We start from the raw sequence: 19,816 nt of genomic DNA on the forward strand, positions 1-19,816 counted from the left end.
AGGTCCCATGGGCACAAAAACTGAATGTTGCCAACACCAGTTGTGCAACTTATTGTGACCCACAGGATCTGTCCACTTCACCTTGGCTGGCTGCTCCCAGTCAGCTTTGTGTCTTGCATGTGTTGAGCAAATCTTTTTAGAAGCCATTTCTCTGTGACCTTCCTAGAGACCAAGGTAAGGCTGAGTGGCCTGATGTTACCTGGATCCTCCTTCCTGCCCTTCAAAGATGGTTTCTTTGAATAAGACACAGCTACTACTGTTTTTCAGCATATCAAACAAATGGAAAGAGAGGATTCTTCTACAGACAAATTGCAAAACAAACAAATAAGCAAACAAACCCCAAACCCACTAAATTTCCATTTAAAACTTGAATAGCTTCTCAGACTTTCTCATCCCCCTCCCCAAACACTTGGTTGTAACACTTTTAAAAGGCAGACATTAATTTATGTATTTTTGCTGCACAGCATTAGCGAGACACTTGGAAAATATGAGCAGTGCTCTTGCAGAGTTGAAGTCTGCATCATTACAATAAAACTCTTATTGACAAGAAAGATCACAGAGACTGCAACAGCACAGAGTATCACTAGCTAGGTCTAATAATCTTTTAAGGTTTATATGCTACAGTTGGCATCCTCAAAGACATTAAGTTGACTACATACTTTTTTTGATCTAACTGTAAAACATGTGGGCTAAGATAATTACAGAGGCATTTGCAGACCCTTCTCTGTTGAGCAGTAGTTTGTCATTTCAAAAAATTAAAAAGATCAAATCCACACAAAACTTACCTAATCACTTCTAAGTGAATTATTTCAACAATTACAACTGATACTAGAGGATTCTTAATTAAGCTGAGAACAAAACCTTACAATACCTAAAAGATAAATATCTCAGTTTGAACTGGGAATAAGCAAGAATTGTCTAGTAAAATAATTAACCAATCCACCAGATTACTGAGGAGCATGACAAACTCCCCCATCGCTTGGAATCTTCCAATTAGAAGCAGCAGTTCTATTCAACAGGCAAATTTTAGTTTTCCATGACTAACTACAACAGAAGTTGGGAAAGTTATGACCTCTGTTGTTAAAATAAATCATATATAATCAGCATACCCAATCACAACAGCACTCTTCAGCCTCAAGACTTAAGCACAATAAGATACTGACATTCATATTAAAATACTTCTATTATTACACAGGTTAAACCACACTTCGTTCACAGCAAGCTTCCAAATGCCAGTGGAATCATTTCCCAGACAAAAGAAAGAAGTGAAAAGCTATGTTGATTGTTTCAGATCAGTTTTTCTCACTTTTTCCAAAAAGTGGTGTACCGGAGTAACATTAAAAAAAGATAGGAACAAGCTGGTCTACAACAGTGAACAAAGGGAAAGAATCAGAGGAGAAACAGACTGGGGAAACAGATCACATGGAAGAGAATAGTTTGCAGTCTCTCTCCACACAAAATGAATTGACTCTTACCTGAAAATCGTCTTTTATAGCTTGTACATTATAGGCAAAGAACTTCTGATAATGTTGGAAGAGCAGAGTCAATAGAATCGAGATGGCACTTGGGACTAGTAACAGACTCTTTGACAAAGGTGCTTTATCTTAAAGACAAAAACCAAAAAAACAAAAAGCCATTTTAGAGAAAAGTCTCTCACATTTAAAAAGTTACATATTTAAACAGGTGATTGGAAAACATAATAGCAGTGCACCACCTTGATTACCTCAAGAACTTCCCAAGTTCTCAACACCTTGCAGATAGGGAAAACACACCAACCAAAGGAAGTCTTTGGAGATATTAATGACAGTTAAATAGTAACCAGACATTTTGTTTTCAACATTCTCTCATGAAATTAATTGTTTGGCTATAATTAAACCTATGCTCTCTGCACCTATAGAGGTCACATCCTCCTATGCAGCCCTCTTAAGGCTCAATCATGTTTCAGGAAATAAAACAATCACTCTTTTTCACTAGCAAAATACACATGCACATCTAGTTAAAACAAATACCTCTGTTTCCTTTGCATTAGGGATTAAGGTTAGCTTTTTTTCTAGAGGCTATGAAGCAGGAACCACCTGAATACATGCCCTGAATAAACGGACTCTCTTCACCACACTTGGATCCACCATTCAAGGAAATGTATCTAAGTTAATTTACATGAAATTCACCTTCCTTCCATCCAATCATTACAATTATTAATAAAGAAATTAATAAAATCAGGATATTCGTGAAATCGGAACTCCTTTCCCCCAGTGGCATGACTTTCAGAAAGGACACTCGGAAGAAAGCAAGCAGAGAACAGAGAAATCTGCAATACACATTTACTAAAAACTGCCAAGTGGAATATCCAGCAGGAGTACACCCAGCAACTCATCCTAAAGTGTTGTAGTTGACACAACAAAACACAAACCTTTGCCCAATAATTCAAGCCAACAGAGAAACTCTGAAATACTATTTCTTCTATGACTTTTCTCCTCTTCACACATACAACCTGAATCACATTTACTTCCTTCCCAAACATCCCAGTTATAGCATAGTATCTACTGATTTTCAGACAACTGTTTTTTTGCAAGGTATTATGAAATCTGTCGCTCTGTTGTCATTGTTCTTATATAACAAAAGGAACAATAAGAATACTTTTAAAGTACTAATGGGAAGTAAAAAGCAGGAGTGCAGGAAGAACAAAACTGCATTAAAAAAGCATAATACAGGAAATAGTACCTATCAAGATAAACTGACTAGCACGAATGATTCCATCAACATCTGCTGTACACTAGGAGTGAACTGCTAGAAAAGGAAGATGGTAACAGGTACCAAAACCAAGGTTTTAATCATGGTACAATCCCATTGCCGTCAAAAATAAGATTCTTACTACATAATTTAAGCATGATCCTCATCCAAGTACTAGCTGACGACGTCAAGAACAGCTCTGATAGGCACTGTTAGCTGTTCTCAGCTCACACCACCTTTAAGTCTGCAGTTTCCTGATGTTCACCATGTGAAGAAAACATCTCTTCCTACGTGTACTGTAACGTAAACTTGTACTTAAAACTCTTCTTTCAGTCCACAACCATACCTCTGAGTTCATTATTTACAGACTCACTTTCCTTACTCCATTTAAGCAATTAATGCCTTGAAGAACTATCCTTTTATAGAAATTAGGCAGTGATTTGTATTGACACAAGTTGATGTTACTCTGCTAACCATAAGCTCTACTTTTATGATTAGATTTTTTGTGTGATACACATCAGGAGGGCAGAAAGCCTGCCTGATTTTTTTTTAATGCAAGAAAACTACCCACCTTTCAATTTAATGTCTTTCTTTGGGTTTTTTTTCCTCTCCAAAAATAAGGTCTATAGTCTTTAGACCTCCATTTTTTAAATTATTCATTCCTCTGATTTAGTTGGACGCTTCAAAAAGGTTTGAAGCCATCAGAGTACTGTAGAACACGGGGAAAAAAGAAGCTGGAGCTGCCTGGAAGTTGCACACAATGCACATACATATTCACTTGAAACCCCAGGCAATGCTCCCTTAGTTAGCATAACTTAGTTAAATTAACTTTTCTTAATGTGAAAAGGTCAGTTTTATAACCAGGATTCAACAGATATTCGAAAGTCACAACAATAGACATTTCGGAACCAAAGTTTCATAAATCTTGCTATTTTACTATCAAATACATTTACATTATTTCATGAGTTTAAATAAATTTTTACAAGAACTCATTAATCCTATAATACTTTTCACATAAGGATCACATTACCACAAAAAAGGTGGCAAGCAAATCACTAGATTTCCCACCACGACTATGTATCTCTAGACAGCTTTAATACTTATATTTACATTTTACTGTAATTTTCGTATCATTAGATCATTTTTACATTACAGGTAATACACACTTGAAATACTTTATTTTATCATGTTCATTCCTAATTGGAATGCATTCAAAAATAACCAACCAACAGAACCTTGTCTGTTTTCTCCAAAAGTGTGAACACACGTTTTTATTATGAGCCTCCTTTTAGCTTTCAGCTTAGACACTTTAAACCTTGATATAGGAGAAAAGTACTTATTTTTAAGCATGTCATCAAGCAAAAAAACCACAGAACTAACTAACCTATTAATGTGACAGTCACCCACAGGGAGCATCACATGAGTAACGGAAACTTCTACTCTCAAGCTTCTCAAAATATCGTCATGGTTGGTAAGTTTATTCTTGCCCAGTAAACTTGAGAAAGATAAACTCTTCCAGACAAATAACACATCTCCTGAAAGGTTTTTTCCAAGTGTTTCACTGTACCATGTAGTATTTTGTTTTACCCCTCAACAGCATATAGATCGTTAACAAGGACTGCTGTGACATCACCAGCAACCCCTCCACTGCTGTGGAATGTCTCAACCAGTAAGGCCAAAAATTACTAACAATCCCAGATACTGCACAATCGGCCATTCTGACATAAGTCTAATTCCTTACTTAGAATGTAAAGGTAAAATTTAGAAAGCCAGTCCAGTGGATTTGAAACCATGTGCAGGTTGGAAACATGTACTACCAACCTACCGGGGTACCAGTGGCTGCTGGCAGCACCAATGTAAATGTGCACAAGGAAGAGAAAAACACAGTGCCTCTACAGCACATAAAGAAAGTAGAATGAAAGGATAAACTCTCATTTTGACCCCAAAGAGTTAAAATACATCAAATACTATCTTCAAAGACCTTGGAATAAATTTGCAACCCCAAAGTACTCCTTACGTGGCAATTCTTTCAAACAACAGGCAGTAATAGCATTGGTGCTGCAACACAGATACTGAGCTTCCATCTAAGTGAAGACAGAAATATTGTAATAACCAGCAGAACTTGCCCATGCTATGAGGAAGAGCAAAGAACTAGCCTTCACTACAGATCTTTGCTTCCCCCTGGTGCAATGGAGAAGTCCTCCCCAAAACTGCCCTCATAATCTCACAGCCAATCTCCACATTCCACCCTTGCACTCACTACAAAGCCCACAGATCTTCTTCCAGAAGCTACTACTTTCCTGGCTGCCAGTACCACTTTCAAAGTACAGAGAGTTAAGGACTAGATGTGTCCGTCTGTCACAGAGGGGGAGGTTTATGGCACAACTGCTCAGATAGTTGCAGCTTCAGAAGCCACCACTGCACTAGTAAGAATACGAAAGCTGTGGTGGCAGCTACAAGTTTTTAAATAATTTACTGTTCCCTGATGGTTCACCACTCACAGGTGAAGAGAGATAGCAGATAAGCATATCAAAACAGGCAGCCAGACCAGGACACCATTTCAGAAGGGCTTTTCGGGGAACAACTTCACCCCCTGGACTGCTATTCCGGGCCTGAGACTCAAGCGTTGATGTGGGGGAGGACCTCATTGCCAGCACCAGCTGATGAGCAGTAGCTGCAGGTGCTCAAATTAGCTCAGGATGTTTTTTGTGGGGATCCCTACTGAGCTTACACCACAGCTGCAGATGAAACATGCTGCGTAACAGCTTTTTTTTCCACTATCATCTGCAAACTTCCCAAACCCAGCTGCTATGAGGCAGACATGCCGCTTTCATACAGACAATTAACTGCTGGGGACTGCTACAATGGCACGAAATATGCACGAACCATTTTTTAGTGCTGATGCACAAGATCTGTGAGTCTTTTAAACCATAACCAAGGCATCTGAATGCACAGTACTTCCCAAAAATCCGTATTTTGGGTGGCTGCTTTTCCTGCATTAAGCTATCATGCAGACATTCATCTATATTCCAAGATCTGTCCAAGAACCTGCAGCAGGTTCACCAACAGAAGCGGGACGTTTCAAAACGGTCAGAGTTTTCAAGGACTTTGCTACACATCAAACAGCAGCATAAACACCTCCACCTGAATGCCTGGAAACCTTGCCTGTCCTTTATTGTAATGGCTGATGAAACCCGTATGCAAATCTGAACAGTAATTTTTAAGTGCTTCCTAGACACCAATGTGTGCTTTTGAGAGACGGGAGCAATCTTACTAGATCTGAAGAATAAAAACTTGTCTTTATTATAATCACACATTGAGTCCGGAACAGTAGCTGAGAACAAATGAGAGCATGCCGTGGAGGGAGGATGACAAGAGATACGGACATGTGTAATACTGCTTGAGGAATCCGGAAGACACCAGGAGATTGAGTGCTGACTGGCAGGATGGAATTTAACCATATGATGATTTTTTTTTTTTTAGAGTTTGTTCAATCCAGTATAAGTATTTTTCTAATATTTCATCCTTAATAAAAAAAAAAAAAAAAGCATGCAATACCAGAGGACCCTGCAAAAGCAATGAAGTTACTGCTTCCTGAAAGTACTACATGACTGAACGAAGTATTCTGGGTTAAGAAAGCAGCTCTTGCCCCTGGTCTAGGCTCAGAGCACAGCACAGGAAGGGGATCCTGTGTTCAGACTGTCACTTCACAGCGTACTCTGGTGGTTAATCACAGCGATGCCCACAAGTGAACACATAAGAGTATCGCTGCAGGAAGACTTTCATCAAACGCTTATAAAATTAATGCAGAAGCCGAGAGGTAAATGTTAGTATATATATTAAGAAAGTCAGTAAAGAAACCAACTGGGCTTGTGCTTTAAATCTATTTTTTAAAGGTGCTGGTTAAGATTGTAATCAAACCAGTTACCTATACAATTACTGTTTAGAAAACTGGTTTTAGCCTAGGTCACAAACTGTAAAATAATGAGGAGCTACAAAAAGAAAAAGAAGAAAACCTTTGTTTCTAAAAGGAACATTTGACAAGAAATAAAAAGCAAAACAGGTTGAAGTTAAAAAAAACGCTCATCGCATGAGTAGATCCTTCTTCCCAACCACAGAGCATATTACCATACTACTATTAGTATACACTGTCAGAAATACCAGGTATGGCTACACCACAAGACCATACGGAGATCCCCATGCTAGCTTGAAATGAGCTAGCTCTGCAGCAGCAGCAGAATAGCCACGTTTTTGTGGTGTTCAGTGCATGGCTAATTGAACTGATGTGGCTAGGCTGCTCCCAGGACTCAAGCTAACACTTTGAACCAGGTTGCACTGTGGCATGCTGATGTACCAGCTAATTTGTTTTCCCATATAGTACTGTACTGCATAATATTGTTACACACATAATTCTGATATATTCAATACATACTTCATTTTTCTTTCAGTTGTACCACAAAGCATCAACTTACATACCTTTACTATTTTCCTGACCCTTGTGCCCAACAGTTCAGTTTTGCAGGTTATGCAAGCAGAGGAGTACAGTGTTCCCTTCTTGCCTTGGGGATTTTTAACAAATTGCTAGCACTGCGCTACAAGGTTCACAGAGAGGTAAAAGCACAAGTTGCATTAGAAGAAATGCTTGCACACAAGTTCAAAGGACTCCCTACTACTACAAGAAGTAGCTTGTGTGTAGTATGCAAAGTAGTCAAATACTTTCCAGATGTGGCAAGTGGATAGGCTTTAAAACAGGGACTTAGATTTTACCTTAAAGACTAGCTCTAACAGGCTTTCCTACTACACTCGTGTGCAATATTGCACATAGCATGAAGAATATTGGGAAGAAATGTTACAGTGTCTGCAGAAAAGTTTGGTGCTGGTCTTACAGGTTTAAGTTGCTGGAAAGGCCTTGGTGTCTTACAATGGAAAGGCTTCTGCATATCATACTTTGCTCCTGGGACACAGCATGTAGGTGAACAAGCAGCAAATACAGCTAAGTAGCATCAAACAGCCAGCCCAGTGTCAGTCTTCATGCACTCACTCTAGCCTTTGCAAAGTCACTTGAAGTGTTTCAGCAGCATTCTTCAGGGGACTCAAGCTGCTGGCAGACTGCAGCACAAGAAACCAGTCTGGATGCAGCACCACAGCCCACCTCTCAGACCCTTACTTAAAGCCAGGTGCTGCAGCATGCTTCCTGAACACAATGCAGTATTTTTTTTTACAATAGTTTTACAAGTCAAGTCAACTGGGTTAGCATCTTGCTAAGTCATTTGAATATGCCTGTGCTGTGCCTCCTACTATCCAGGGTAACTGGCTTTTTTTTCCCAGGACATACCAGCTCCTCCAATATTCCAGATAACAGAAACAGTTTCCCTTAACAAGGGCAAACTGTCTTTGTCCTTTTAAATGGTGTTCTTCCTTGTTTCCTGACTTCAGTATCTCATGGTTGTAACATGTACCAGCTATGTTTATTTTTACATCTCCCCATCCAAAATGGTGTGTGCCATGCACTGAGTAGGTGTGTTACCAGTTACCAGCACAGTCATCATCTGCTACACCTGATACTGCCTGTCTGGAATTCAGCATATCACTCCTAGCAAAGGACCTACTTGTCTGAACTGGCTCACATGCACCCAGTGTTGGACCGCTTGTTTGCTGGAGGGGTTTGCTTTTACACATGTCTCTTGTAATGTCACTTTTCAAGAACCTCTCTGCCTACGCATGTGATTTTAAAAAGAGTACTGAACAGGAGAAGTAGGACGGAGGATTTATACCAGGAAACTCTTAAACTAGGATAAGAAATACTAGAGAAACACTTTATGTAAGAACTCAACTGCAGTGCTCAAAGTCATGAGACATCTCCTTAAAAGGCACATGGACAAGGTCAAGGACTTCTCCACAGGCCCAGCTATTCAAGCATTATTTACAAGAAAGTCCAACTTCAATAGAAGTGGTCAAATTTATGAGGAATACCTGAAGCTGAATCTGTGGTAAAGAAGTCACAAGTTTTGAATATCCCTTGGATGAAGATAGTATCATTCACTTCCCTGAACTACAGAGCCAGGATGTGAAACGAAATTTTCTGTGTAGCCACATATCATAGTGTAGCAACCACTGGCACCCATACTACAGAGGTGATCCATAAAGTTAGCTCAAGGTAAGTAATACAGAAATAGTTTGTACCTGCTTTGAAAAATATTGTTTGTTCAGCACAGTAGTGGTATATTAGCAGAAATAAAATTTGGCCATAGACCAAGTGAAGATCCATGTAATAAAAACAGCCAAAGGGTCTATCTATGGCTACATCTAGATGATGGTTTTTAGGACTGTTGTATCAACCGACTGTAAATAATGCAACAACTACCTTGCCTGGAATGAAGAATGATAACAATCAGGACAGCTACAGTAGATAAGTGGACTTCAGAAAAGCTTAGCCAAGCTAAACGTACTCTGTTAAGTTTGTAGTAGTATGTCAGGGCCGCCTTATAATACAAAAGCAAAATGCATTCAGTTTAAACAAACCTGACTGTATTCCTGGTCTAGAAATCTGGAAATGCAGCTACTCAGTAATCTGCATAGATACATAATCAAAATACTCAAGTTTTTCCATTTACTTACTCAAGATTTTGTTCATGCATGCAGCCAAAGATTTTCCCAAATAAATGTCATAAATAAATTGTGCTAAAATGGAAGCTATAGTGTTTTCCTCCCACGTTTCCTAGAAACGATACATCAGTATACTGCTAAGTGGCATTGGTCTACCAAAGTTCAGTCACCTCTTCTGTTACATTTTGTCATATTAAATGTTTAGAATATTAAACAATAACTTAATTCTAACAAGCACTCAGACTTTTTATTTGAATTATAAACTATCTTCTTTTGAGCACACACAGATACCATGTCTGGGACATAACAAAAGACAGAATTGACTATAGGGTCAACCACAGTTCCATGAATTTTTACAGCAAGAGGAATAACATATGATGAAAAATGTCCAAAACTTAAAATCCTAATTAAATTATTCTATGTGATGAGGGTCAAAGACCAGTTTAAAATGCGTATTTAGCAAGCATCTTGAAAATATCTTAATCATGTCAGTCTCCCTGTAGTTTAAAATAATAATTTGTTTTCATCAAAACAGCAAGAGATGAGAGAGGCAGCCTAGAAACACTAAGCCAGGATGCAAGAATGGGAGAAGGGACTAATGAAGTATCAATCAAAAGGAGATAGGCCTCATAGGACATGACTTACAAATTTGATTTATGTACTGCATCAAATAAAACATAAGGATTCTTATTTCTCTCATTTAGACCTCTAATGACAACACAGACTATTAAATTCATCTTCATATTGTTTCCACAACCTCCTGGAATTATATGATATAGTCCACTGTTATTTGTTTATTCTAAAATTAGCAGAAGAAATAAAATGCAAAGAATTCAAAGAACATGGACAATAATATCCTCATCCAAGATTCTATCAACGTTTATGAGACTAATATTACCAGATGGAGCAAAAAGTTTATAACCAGCTTCAACTGCTACCCTTACAAGCCACTGGTTACTCTCCTCTCTCTTTCAGAAAAGTATTAAACACAATTTCAAGAAGTAACAAGAACCAAAATACTTCAAATGAGTTAAATAATTATTTAGGTTCTGATAAGAAGTTTTAAAATCAAAATGAAATTTTAAAAAAGGTGAGTAGGCCAAACCCAGACTTGCTTCTATAAAACCATGAACAGGGGTGTCTCCGGCACTCTTGCTAAAACACTTTGCACAAGAAGCCCAGTAAGAATCACATTACCAAAATGTAGCAGAGCTCTGGGGCCATTTGTTGTTTGTTGGTTTTCCCATTGCTAAGGAGGGAAATTCTGCAGAAAGGAGTGAAAACAAGGCAGTGATGAAAACAAGGCAAAAAGAATACAGTAACCTCTGACATTTTTACTGCCGCATCGATGTCTGAAGACGCTAAAACGCTTAATCTGCTAGAAATATAATCAACAACTGGGTCACTTTTTAAAATGACCTAAGATACACATGACTAAAAAGTGCTTAGTATTACTTTTACCAAAGGGTATTGAGATATGGCTTTAACCAAATGTTTCAGATGTTAAGTCTGTCAGAGATAGCTACAGGAGCCTTCAGTCTGACCTGGCACGATCATTCTTATCACTGTTGAACCAGGCATATGCTTATTTTATCTAGGGTCTCTGATACAGATCTATTTATCCACCAACTGCGCCCCAACAATTGTCATTGCCCCTCCGCCCTTGGTTACTGCTCCCAAGACCCAGGGGCAGAACAGAACATGGTCACACACATATGCTTCCCCGATGCCACATCGGACACTGTCTCATTAACTGCTTAAACCATCAGATCCTGCGCATCAGTGACTGAATCCTACATACCTGCTGCTGCTGCAGCAGTCACTTCTGCTACTGAAGAAACAGTCTGACGGCACAGGGACATCTTAAACTGCCACAGTTGTGCACTAGGTGAGCATGTGTCACTACCACCTAAATACGCGCCTCCACTAGAGTTTGTCAGTGCACCTGTACCAGCCAAGTCTTGTGAAAAATCACTTTAGGTCAACAGGTGATTCAGTAAGGGTGTACGTTGTACCTGTTTTCCAGAAAAAAAATTTTTAAAAAGTTAAAACATTAACTTTTTGCAAAATGGCATCTTGCCTAGGGTTTTCTCCTAGCACAAATGTGTTTCTTATGACTACAATTTTCCACTCATCCTTTTGATGGACCTATCTTGGAAAAACTTTTAAATACCTATCATGTACCCACAAAGATACTTTTCACCTCACCTTCTTTCTCACAGAACTATACACAGACACATGCTACCAAAAGGTTGTTCTACAGCATCTATTACTGGAGGGGGGGGAATTAAAAAATCAGGAGCTGCAAATCAAGTACAGATGCATCTGCAAAAATACTCCCCCCCTCATTTAGATGCCTCAAACAGAAAATAGCTACAACTAATTCACCTTTCCTAAATGCCAGAATTATTCCCCCCTAGTCGGAGGGTGCTTTCACACTGAGATGTGGATTTTGCGTGAAGCACGGTTAGTCAGCGAAGTTTTGACCTATCATTTGTCCCAGCCTGCTCTGAGGACTGTAGTGCTGAAGTCCACACCGCAGCCAGTTCAGTTCTTCACCGTCGCTTCTAAGGGCAGCAGATTCTTTGTCCTGTAAACAAGCTCAGAAGCAAACCTCAACGCCTGTGAAGTCTGTTCAGGTAACGCTGGGATGAAATGATTTACGTATGCTCTAGGTAAAAATGAAGTTTAACAGAGCCCGAAACGTATCTGCCCTTAAACCTGTCTTCCCAATGAAGCGGTTTAAACAGTAGCCTTCTTTTCATATTAAAAAAGAGTTATTTACCTGCTCTCATATATATGAATTTATAGAGAGAGACGTATATATTTATATATACACACAGACACAGAGCTGGGGAGTCGGCCCCGGGACTGCCGTGCCCGGAGAGGACCGCTCCGCCCCGGCACAGCCCCTCGCCGCCGGCCAGCCCAAGCGGCCAAGCCGGTGAAGCGGCGCCCCCGACCGCTGCCGAAAGCACCGGCGTAACGGCTCCGCCTGCACCGCTACCGCTCCTCACCCGCAGTCACGCAGCGGCAGACGCGGTAAAGCCCGAGTTTAAAAGTCAAAGCCGAGGCCAGGCCGCGTGTGTGGGGAAGGGGGGAACGAGGACAGCAGCTCCCCCGGGGAGTGGAGAAGGGCGGGGGGAGGAGGAGGCGGCGGCGGCGGCGGCAGCAGCAACGCCGTGCCCAGGCCGGGCGGCGGGAGCGGCCCCACACCCCCCTCCGCGGCACCCTCAGAGGTCAGGGCGCCGCCGCCCCGCCGGGTCCCTCAGAGCGGCGCCCCCTGCCCCGGGTCACCGGCGGAGGGGGCCGGGCCACCCGCCACGGGGGGAGACGCCGACACACCCCTCGCCGCCGCCCTCCCCCAACTCCGTCCTTCCCCCGGGCTGCGGCGGGGCCCGGTACTCACAGAGCCCGTTGGAACCGGTACTGGTGAACATGGCGGCTGGCCCAGCCGCGACGGGCGCCGCTGGCGGAACCCCCAAAGGCCGGGCAGACCCCGAGGAACAGCGGCGGGCCGGCGGCCGGGGACGGCGCGGCTAAGGCGGCCGCGATGGGCCAAACGCCGCCGTCAACCGAGCGGGCGGCGCCCCCTGCCGGGCCCGCCGGGCGGACGAGGTGGGGGGGGCGAGGGGGGGCGGTGGCCCAGGCCCCGCCGCCCCCCCTCGCCCCCCCCCCCCCCCCCGCCCGCTCGACGGTATCGCCACCAACTGACCCCAGCGGTACCCGGCGAAGCCTATAGGAGCCCATATAGGTGGAATATATTCTCTTAATTAACCCGCGGTAAAGCTGGGGCAGCTCCTGGGGGCCGGTCCTGTCAGAGGGCGCTCGCAGGCCCTGAGGTAAAGGGAAGGGCGCTTCAAGGCTCGGGTGTGGCTAGGCAGGGGTAAAACCTAAATTAGGCTGCGTGTGTTACATATAATTACCTCTGTCCTTATAAAGATGATTTAAATTTGAAGTCTCTAGGTGCCTTGGGGAAGCCTGGATCATCACACTGCGGAAAACTGTGACACCCGAGGCTCACCCTGACTTTGGAGTCCGCAGGGTAAGTGCCTGCTTGGGAGTTGTGGGTAAGCGCTCATTAGAGATAACGGAGACGTGGTCAGTAATTCAGTGGAGTCTGAGGAGCTTTCCAAATGATCAAATGAAGGTGTCTACTTCGGGATGAAATTAATTGCTCCCTAGGCTCCACTGACTATTGAACTCACTAGCTGTAATGGTAAGTTGGACACCTAACTCTCTCCCAATGTAGTAGACACGCAGTTTAAGGTGAACCATGTCCTGATTTCATTCAGATATGGTATAATAAGGCTAAAATGAATCAGGCACCATATTTCGATATTTTCAAGTCCATGTAAAAATCAGAGTTTACTGAAATAAGTCATGCCAGGCATTTAAAAGGTGATGATGCTCTGCTCTGCATCACAGATGTGCATGTCAGGAAAAAACAGGACAAAGTTTTGTGCATTTGACAGAACTGAGGGCCTCAAAGTCACGTTTACGTGACCATGGTACGAGATTGAAAACAAATGTCGCTCTGGAACTGGAGAATGTGACTTGCCAGGTAGGTAACAATTTTTAAACAGGCAACCAATAATAAAAACTCAGGCAAGTCGTAAATTTGTTATATTCCATAAACTTTTCTTAGCTAACACCAAATACGAATATGCCTTTTAATAATTACATTCGAATGCAACTACTGCATAGCACTTGTAAATGTGAAGATCCTGAAGCTTTGTAAAGAAAATCTCTTAACACTGCCAAGGGGACATAAAAAACCCTTATGCTTGGGTCCGCAATGACTTAAGCAGAATTCAGTGTATCAGTATGTAATTCTAAAATGTCCAGCTACCAGCACTAATTTCAGATTTGTGTGGCTCACTTGTCCTCTTTGTACAGGGCCCGCAGTCAGACACGTAGGAATGGGATTCAGAGTCAGCTCACAGAGCAGGAGGTGTATCTAAACTAGTCAGAAGGAAGAACCAAAACAAAGGTGCCCTGAAAATCCTGACTTTCTCCCTGGATAAGGTTCTTTCCTCAGCAAAGAATCTAAATTGGATTCACAGCACAATACCCATCATGTACATTGTGTCTTTGGCTACAGACAACCGGCTTACTCTTTGCTGTTAAAGCACATCTGGAAGAAGTGATTTGCTACAGAAATTCTCCTTCCTTTCAAATGCAATGGCTCCGGCTGCTGTATGTTACATATGCAAACTCTTGGCTTGCCAGTGTGCTGCTGAATGCGCATAATCATGCATAAGTCACTGACAACCCTCATTTCTAAGAAAAGGGAAGGTAAATAATGAGGTGCAAAGCTTATAATGTTTCCAGTGTGAAACCTCATTGGGAAAAGTTAGAGTGCCTCCTGAAGCTTTAGGGATCTAATGAGGTACTCATGGATTAAGTAATCACCATTTTGGACTTTTCTGACTAACCTCCACTTAAAGTAATTAAGCCTTTTTGTGGATCTGGCTTTCATATACGTGAGGATAAAACCTGAAAACTTTTCCATCTTTTCCTGTGTAGTAGGCTTGGGATTGCTGTTTTAATGCTGAAGGTAAAACTTGCTTTTATTTCTTTTCACAGTCACACAGAATGGAGTGACAGAACAGTCATTAATTTAGAGGTTTACAGTCCTGATAGCCAAGAACTACTGTTCTACTGTCCTATAAGCTCAGTTTTGAAGATTCCCCTAGATTGATGTCCTACAAGGTAATCATATTAGAGGGATTCTTCTCTGCAATGTTGAGCACTGGAATTGGATTGAAGTCAGAATCTTTAAACATATTAGAGACTTACGCATGTATTTTGCTGACTAAGGATGCGTTTGGGCAAATACTTAAGAACTATTTTGAAAGCAGCTCTGCAGACTTGTTATCACTGACAGATACAGCAAAACTGAATGAGTAGCAAGAGTTGGCAAGCTTCTCCCAACAATATACAAAAAGACTTGCAGATTTGTCAATACTACTGGGATACAGGGACCTGGCTCTGTATTTATTTGCCAGTATCTTATTTAGGTCTACAAATATATTACTGAGTCTTTGAAACGTTTAATGATATTCCTTGTTTCAAGAAGGATGTATTAAGTCAGTTTTTCTGGGATTAGATCAGGTTAGATACACTGTATGTTTTTGAGAAACTGCATATCCCATGCTAATAATTATAGTTTCACATACTGATTGAACGGTAGAGGAAATGGAGTTTCTGCTCTCAGATAGAGTGCCAAGCAGAGAGGGTTTTTTTACCCCAACACCGTCAGTGTCAACTGGTAGCTTGTCATAAGAATTACACAAATTATTTGCATTATTTAAATATATGCAGTGTTGTCCACTTTGGAGTTAACTGAAATCATCAGTCCTCATGCTTGCCTTGGAACATATCCCAGAATAGGAAAGCTAGCACTTATCTACTAATCTACTCAGAACAAGCTTAGAAGGCTTTGACACTGCTCAAATGTCAGTTTAAATATCTCCATTTGTTTATTACATCTAGTTAGTGAGGTCAATTTGATATGTTCAAAGTAAAGTAATTTGAATTTCCTGCTCAGAAGAAAATCCCAGGAGACTGGAATTTATATTTCTAGCTGTTTTCTAACATGATTAGGTTGCTTTCTTCTCTGAACTTGTGATGTTTTTGAACCAACTCTTAATTACTAATTAATCTCTTAACAGTCAGATGTTCCCCTGCCATGTAGAATGAAGGATAGCGGCAGAGTAAAATGGGGTGGAAATGTAACACCTCGCTCAGGAGTTTTCTGTCTTAGCTCAGTGCAGGTTAATGATTCTCTGGGTTAATGGCAGGTGGTCTCTGTCTCTTTGATGTCTGGGGTTTCCATGACATTCATAGTAGCACCTACAGTTATTACAATTACCTGAAATATTAGCAGATACCTGAAAAGAGGTTAATGTTAAACTTAATGATTCCAGTAACTTCTCCCTACAGTTTCCAACCCTTGTCTTCAGCTACAGAAGACGGTAAAGAGGAAAGCTGTGCACCATACGTACCCTATGGAGGAAACTTCTGTGGCAGTGCAGCTTGCTGATAGCAGCTTGCAGGGGAACAGAAGGAAGGGCAGAAGGCAGAGATTCACTGGGCTGAAATTGGACTGATTGGTCTTGTGCCTTTCCAAAATTAGAGAGTTTCACTCCCTCAGAAGTGAATAAAAGCTTTGTGCTGCAGCAGACCTGCTGTCCTCTTAAACTGTAGTGGGTTCATTTTATTACACAGATTTTTATTTTTTTACTATAGCTAGAAGACACAGAACATTTTCTAGATTAGTTCTTTCCACATAGAGCTGGTAGGCTTACAGTTAATGGAGCAATATGAGGAGCAATGGAGTGGCTAAGGGAGGAACTTTTAGGTGTTTCTTAAGTTCTAAAGAAGTGTGCAAAGGCAGGCAATCTAACAGAAAAAAGGTCAAGAGTATTGGGTTTTATCTGTTGGGTTTTTTTTTCAGTTGATTTTGCATCACACTATTATAAAAAATATAAAGAGTACTCAAAAGTTTTCCATCTGTTATGGTTCTAACCATGTCAATGAGGTGTTTTGCAAAACTAAACACCATGATAAACCTGAGCTCCCTATCAATGTCTAGTAATACAAATACATGGGTAGCTCTTGCTTCAATAACTCATAGTTCAAACGGCACTATCTTGTTTTTCAGCTAGAACCCCAGAATGGGAGGTGATCACAGTGCAGTGTTCGAGGGACTGGCTGATCTGTTGCTGAGCCAAGTCACCAGCTGGTGGCCACCAGCAGCCACAAGCTCCCGCTCTTTGCATTGCTCACCTCCATCCCCAGCCAGGGCCTTTTCATGCCAGGTCCCTCTCAGCTGTAACTACCTTCTAACAACAGTCTCATTTTTGACCCAGCAAATGTCATCAGAAATGTGCTGCATCTGCCACCTTCTGGATTCATGCCATGCCCCTCTAATGTGGGTGAGAGGAAAACAACGGTGCAGTACGTCTTGCAGAGATACATGGAGGAAGCCCAAGAAGAAAAGTGCTTGCCTGGACCTGTTGAGGCAACCTTGCTTTCTTCTTCACATTGTATCTTTGTGGACTGATCATACACACTCACGGTTTTACACTGAAAGTCTTAATTATCGCTTCTCTTTTACCAGTTGGCCATGTGATCCAAGCACTGACACCCCGTGCACCCGGATGTTGGCATCTCTGTGTTCAGGAGCAGCACCAAGCACTTCATCAGCAGCTTTATCTCTAAATGTTTGTAAAACACTCCCTTAAAGTTGTTGTCCTTAAATTCTCTGTCACGGGGACCAGGCTTTTTATTTCAATGAAGGTTGGGATCCTGTGAAAAACAAGAACATATGGTAGCATAACCAGGAGCTACGTCCTAATACAAACATATTAAGAAAACAAATTTAAGGTAGGCAAATTGATTCTGATGTTTCTTAATTGTTAATTTTTATCTCAGTTTTTACATTTAATGTGCTATGTTCATGTTCCATTTGACTTAGGTGACGCCTCGTTCTTGTGAGAATTAAAAATACAGTGGTTCAGCTGCCCTTGGCTGAGCAGCTGTCACTGGTTTTTAGATCACTCATCTGAAGGTCGTTAATTTACTACAAGGTAAATTGCGAAACATCAGTAAGCATCAATAAAATGATGAGATTTAAGCACAGTGCTCAGAAGACCCGATTAAGGAATCCAGTAGGAGAGCAAAATATTATGTATAGCGTTGCATAATGCAACGTACTTGCATATCTGTACTCTTTCATGTGTACTAGATCAAGCACTACCCATCTATTTCAGACTGAATTTATGTCAAAGAGTACCTTTGTGATCTGGAGTATATTCTAAATTACCCAAGATAACTATCAGCGATAGCAAAAAATTTAAGCCTTTAAGATGCAGAAAACTAGTTGCATTGTTCCATACAGGTATGGCTGTGTTGAAATTGCCTATTCTGAAATTAGACTTTAGAAGATATTTGTAGAGGTATTCAAAGGAGTTTTTTGCTCCCTGATACCTAGCCATATTTCTCAGATATCCTCCTCCTCTTGCTTCACATCCGTATTGTAGTCCTATCTGTGTATCTCCACACAGTGCAAAGGTTATTAAACGCCCATATTTACACTCAGAGGCAAATCTGTTTTTAAGGGAATACGTGGTGACCCACATCATGATGTTATCAGACCTATAGCGTAACACTGCTAAGAGAGAAAAAAAAAAAAGAGGAAACTTCAAGCAGTTCTTCTCTCCAGTTGTCATCTTACTTTATTTGATTTATTTAAACGCGAGTATGAAGGAATAGTCTTGTCTTTTTTCCCCCTAACTCTAATTAGCCAGAAGATGTTTGTGTTCGTATGATTTTATTGAAATACAATGATCCCTCAGAATAACTTGCAAAAAGTTGAAGGATGTTCACCCCAAACAAAACAGAAAACAGAAATCTATCTGTACAATATTTGCAATAAAAGAATGTATGCCTCCAGGAAATAAGCACTCTGGGGGTTTCTTTTTTCCTCCAAAAATGTTAGGACTGGTAAAGTTAGATACCAGCAATCTATGTCATACAAAAATGTAAAATTTTGCCCAGCCGGGGCCTTTATATTGTCATCAGAAAACTAAACTGGTCTTCATTATGAGAAGGAGGGACTATAGTAAAAAAAAAAAAAAAAAAATCTGTGTCAATAAATCACATTTAAATACAGCGGAGCTATTGGAAACACAAAAATACGGCATTACAATTATTGTTGATCCTATGCTATACTTTTTCCAGTGTGGGCTATTTTCTGTTTGCTGCTACAAGTACCATTATGCTAAGGAGATCTCTAAAACTGAGGATTAGATCTAGTCTAAAACTTATAAATGCAAAAGCAGGGATTCTTACTGTTCTATTAGCTCCCTTCTGTGCACGTAGGAAGTATTTCTTGGTTTTCTTGCTGAGTGCAATTTAATATACTTCAAGATTTTTTAAAAATACCTCGAGTACTTTATAAGTAGGAGTTGGGGACAGTACAAAAATCTGTGTTCGTGGGGCTGGTTGTAGCAGAAATCAGCACCCACGGCAAAGAAATCTCTTCTGGCATGAAGATGATGTTTTGGACCTGCACTCAGCTGCCATTTTGGGTTCTCCCTCTCCTCGCCCAGGAGGCAGGATGGTGCCATTTTCCTGTCATCCGACACAATGGTGAGGGCAGTTTTCTGCTGAGCTCCCAGGACAGACTTGACTGGGGTGTTAAACCAGAGAAATGAGCGCCAACATTTTGTGCCATTGTCATTTTTGAAGTAAACAGCAAAATGACTGGATGCTGAAGCTTCCGGGGGATTTTTGTGCACTGCCTTCAGCCTGCCTGACCAGCCTGAGCTCCGTGCCTCTGTGCTCTTGGGTGGCTCAGTGGCTCCTCTCCAGTAAATGCACCTGCACCCAGGGGAAATGAGACAGCATGCAGGAATTCATCGGGAGGGGAGGAACTGGAAGGCCTTACTTGAAGGGGTGTCTACACCAC

At 41.2% G+C, this 19,816-nt stretch overlaps 1 protein-coding gene and 1 long non-coding RNA gene across 2 annotated transcripts in view; one reads left to right on the forward strand and one right to left on the reverse strand.

The window, feature by feature from the left end:
* Window positions 1-12,905, reverse strand: part of UBAC2 (UBA domain containing 2) — a 104,320-nt gene extending 91,415 nt beyond the window's left edge. Inside the window, exons 1-2 of the mRNA XM_074815396.1 lie at window positions 12,746-12,905; window positions 1,476-1,603 (exon numbers count right to left, since the gene is read on the reverse strand). Coding sequence (XP_074671497.1) covers window positions 1,476-1,603; window positions 12,746-12,776 — 159 coding nt within the window. The 5' untranslated portion in view covers window positions 12,777-12,905. The remainder of the gene's footprint in view (window positions 1-1,475; window positions 1,604-12,745) is intronic.
* Window positions 12,256-18,802, forward strand: LOC141919572 (uncharacterized). Its single transcript, XR_012622007.1, has 4 exons — window positions 12,256-12,378; window positions 13,296-13,381; window positions 14,926-15,051; window positions 17,006-18,802. It is a non-coding gene; the product is annotated as an uncharacterized LOC141919572 (long non-coding RNA).
* Window positions 18,803-19,816: the final 1,014 nt, after the last annotated feature.

The sequence above is a fragment of the Strix aluco genome, chromosome 2 (assembly GCF_031877795.1).
Source record: "Strix aluco isolate bStrAlu1 chromosome 2, bStrAlu1.hap1, whole genome shotgun sequence".
Lineage (NCBI taxonomy): Eukaryota > Metazoa > Chordata > Aves > Strigiformes > Strigidae > Strix > Strix aluco.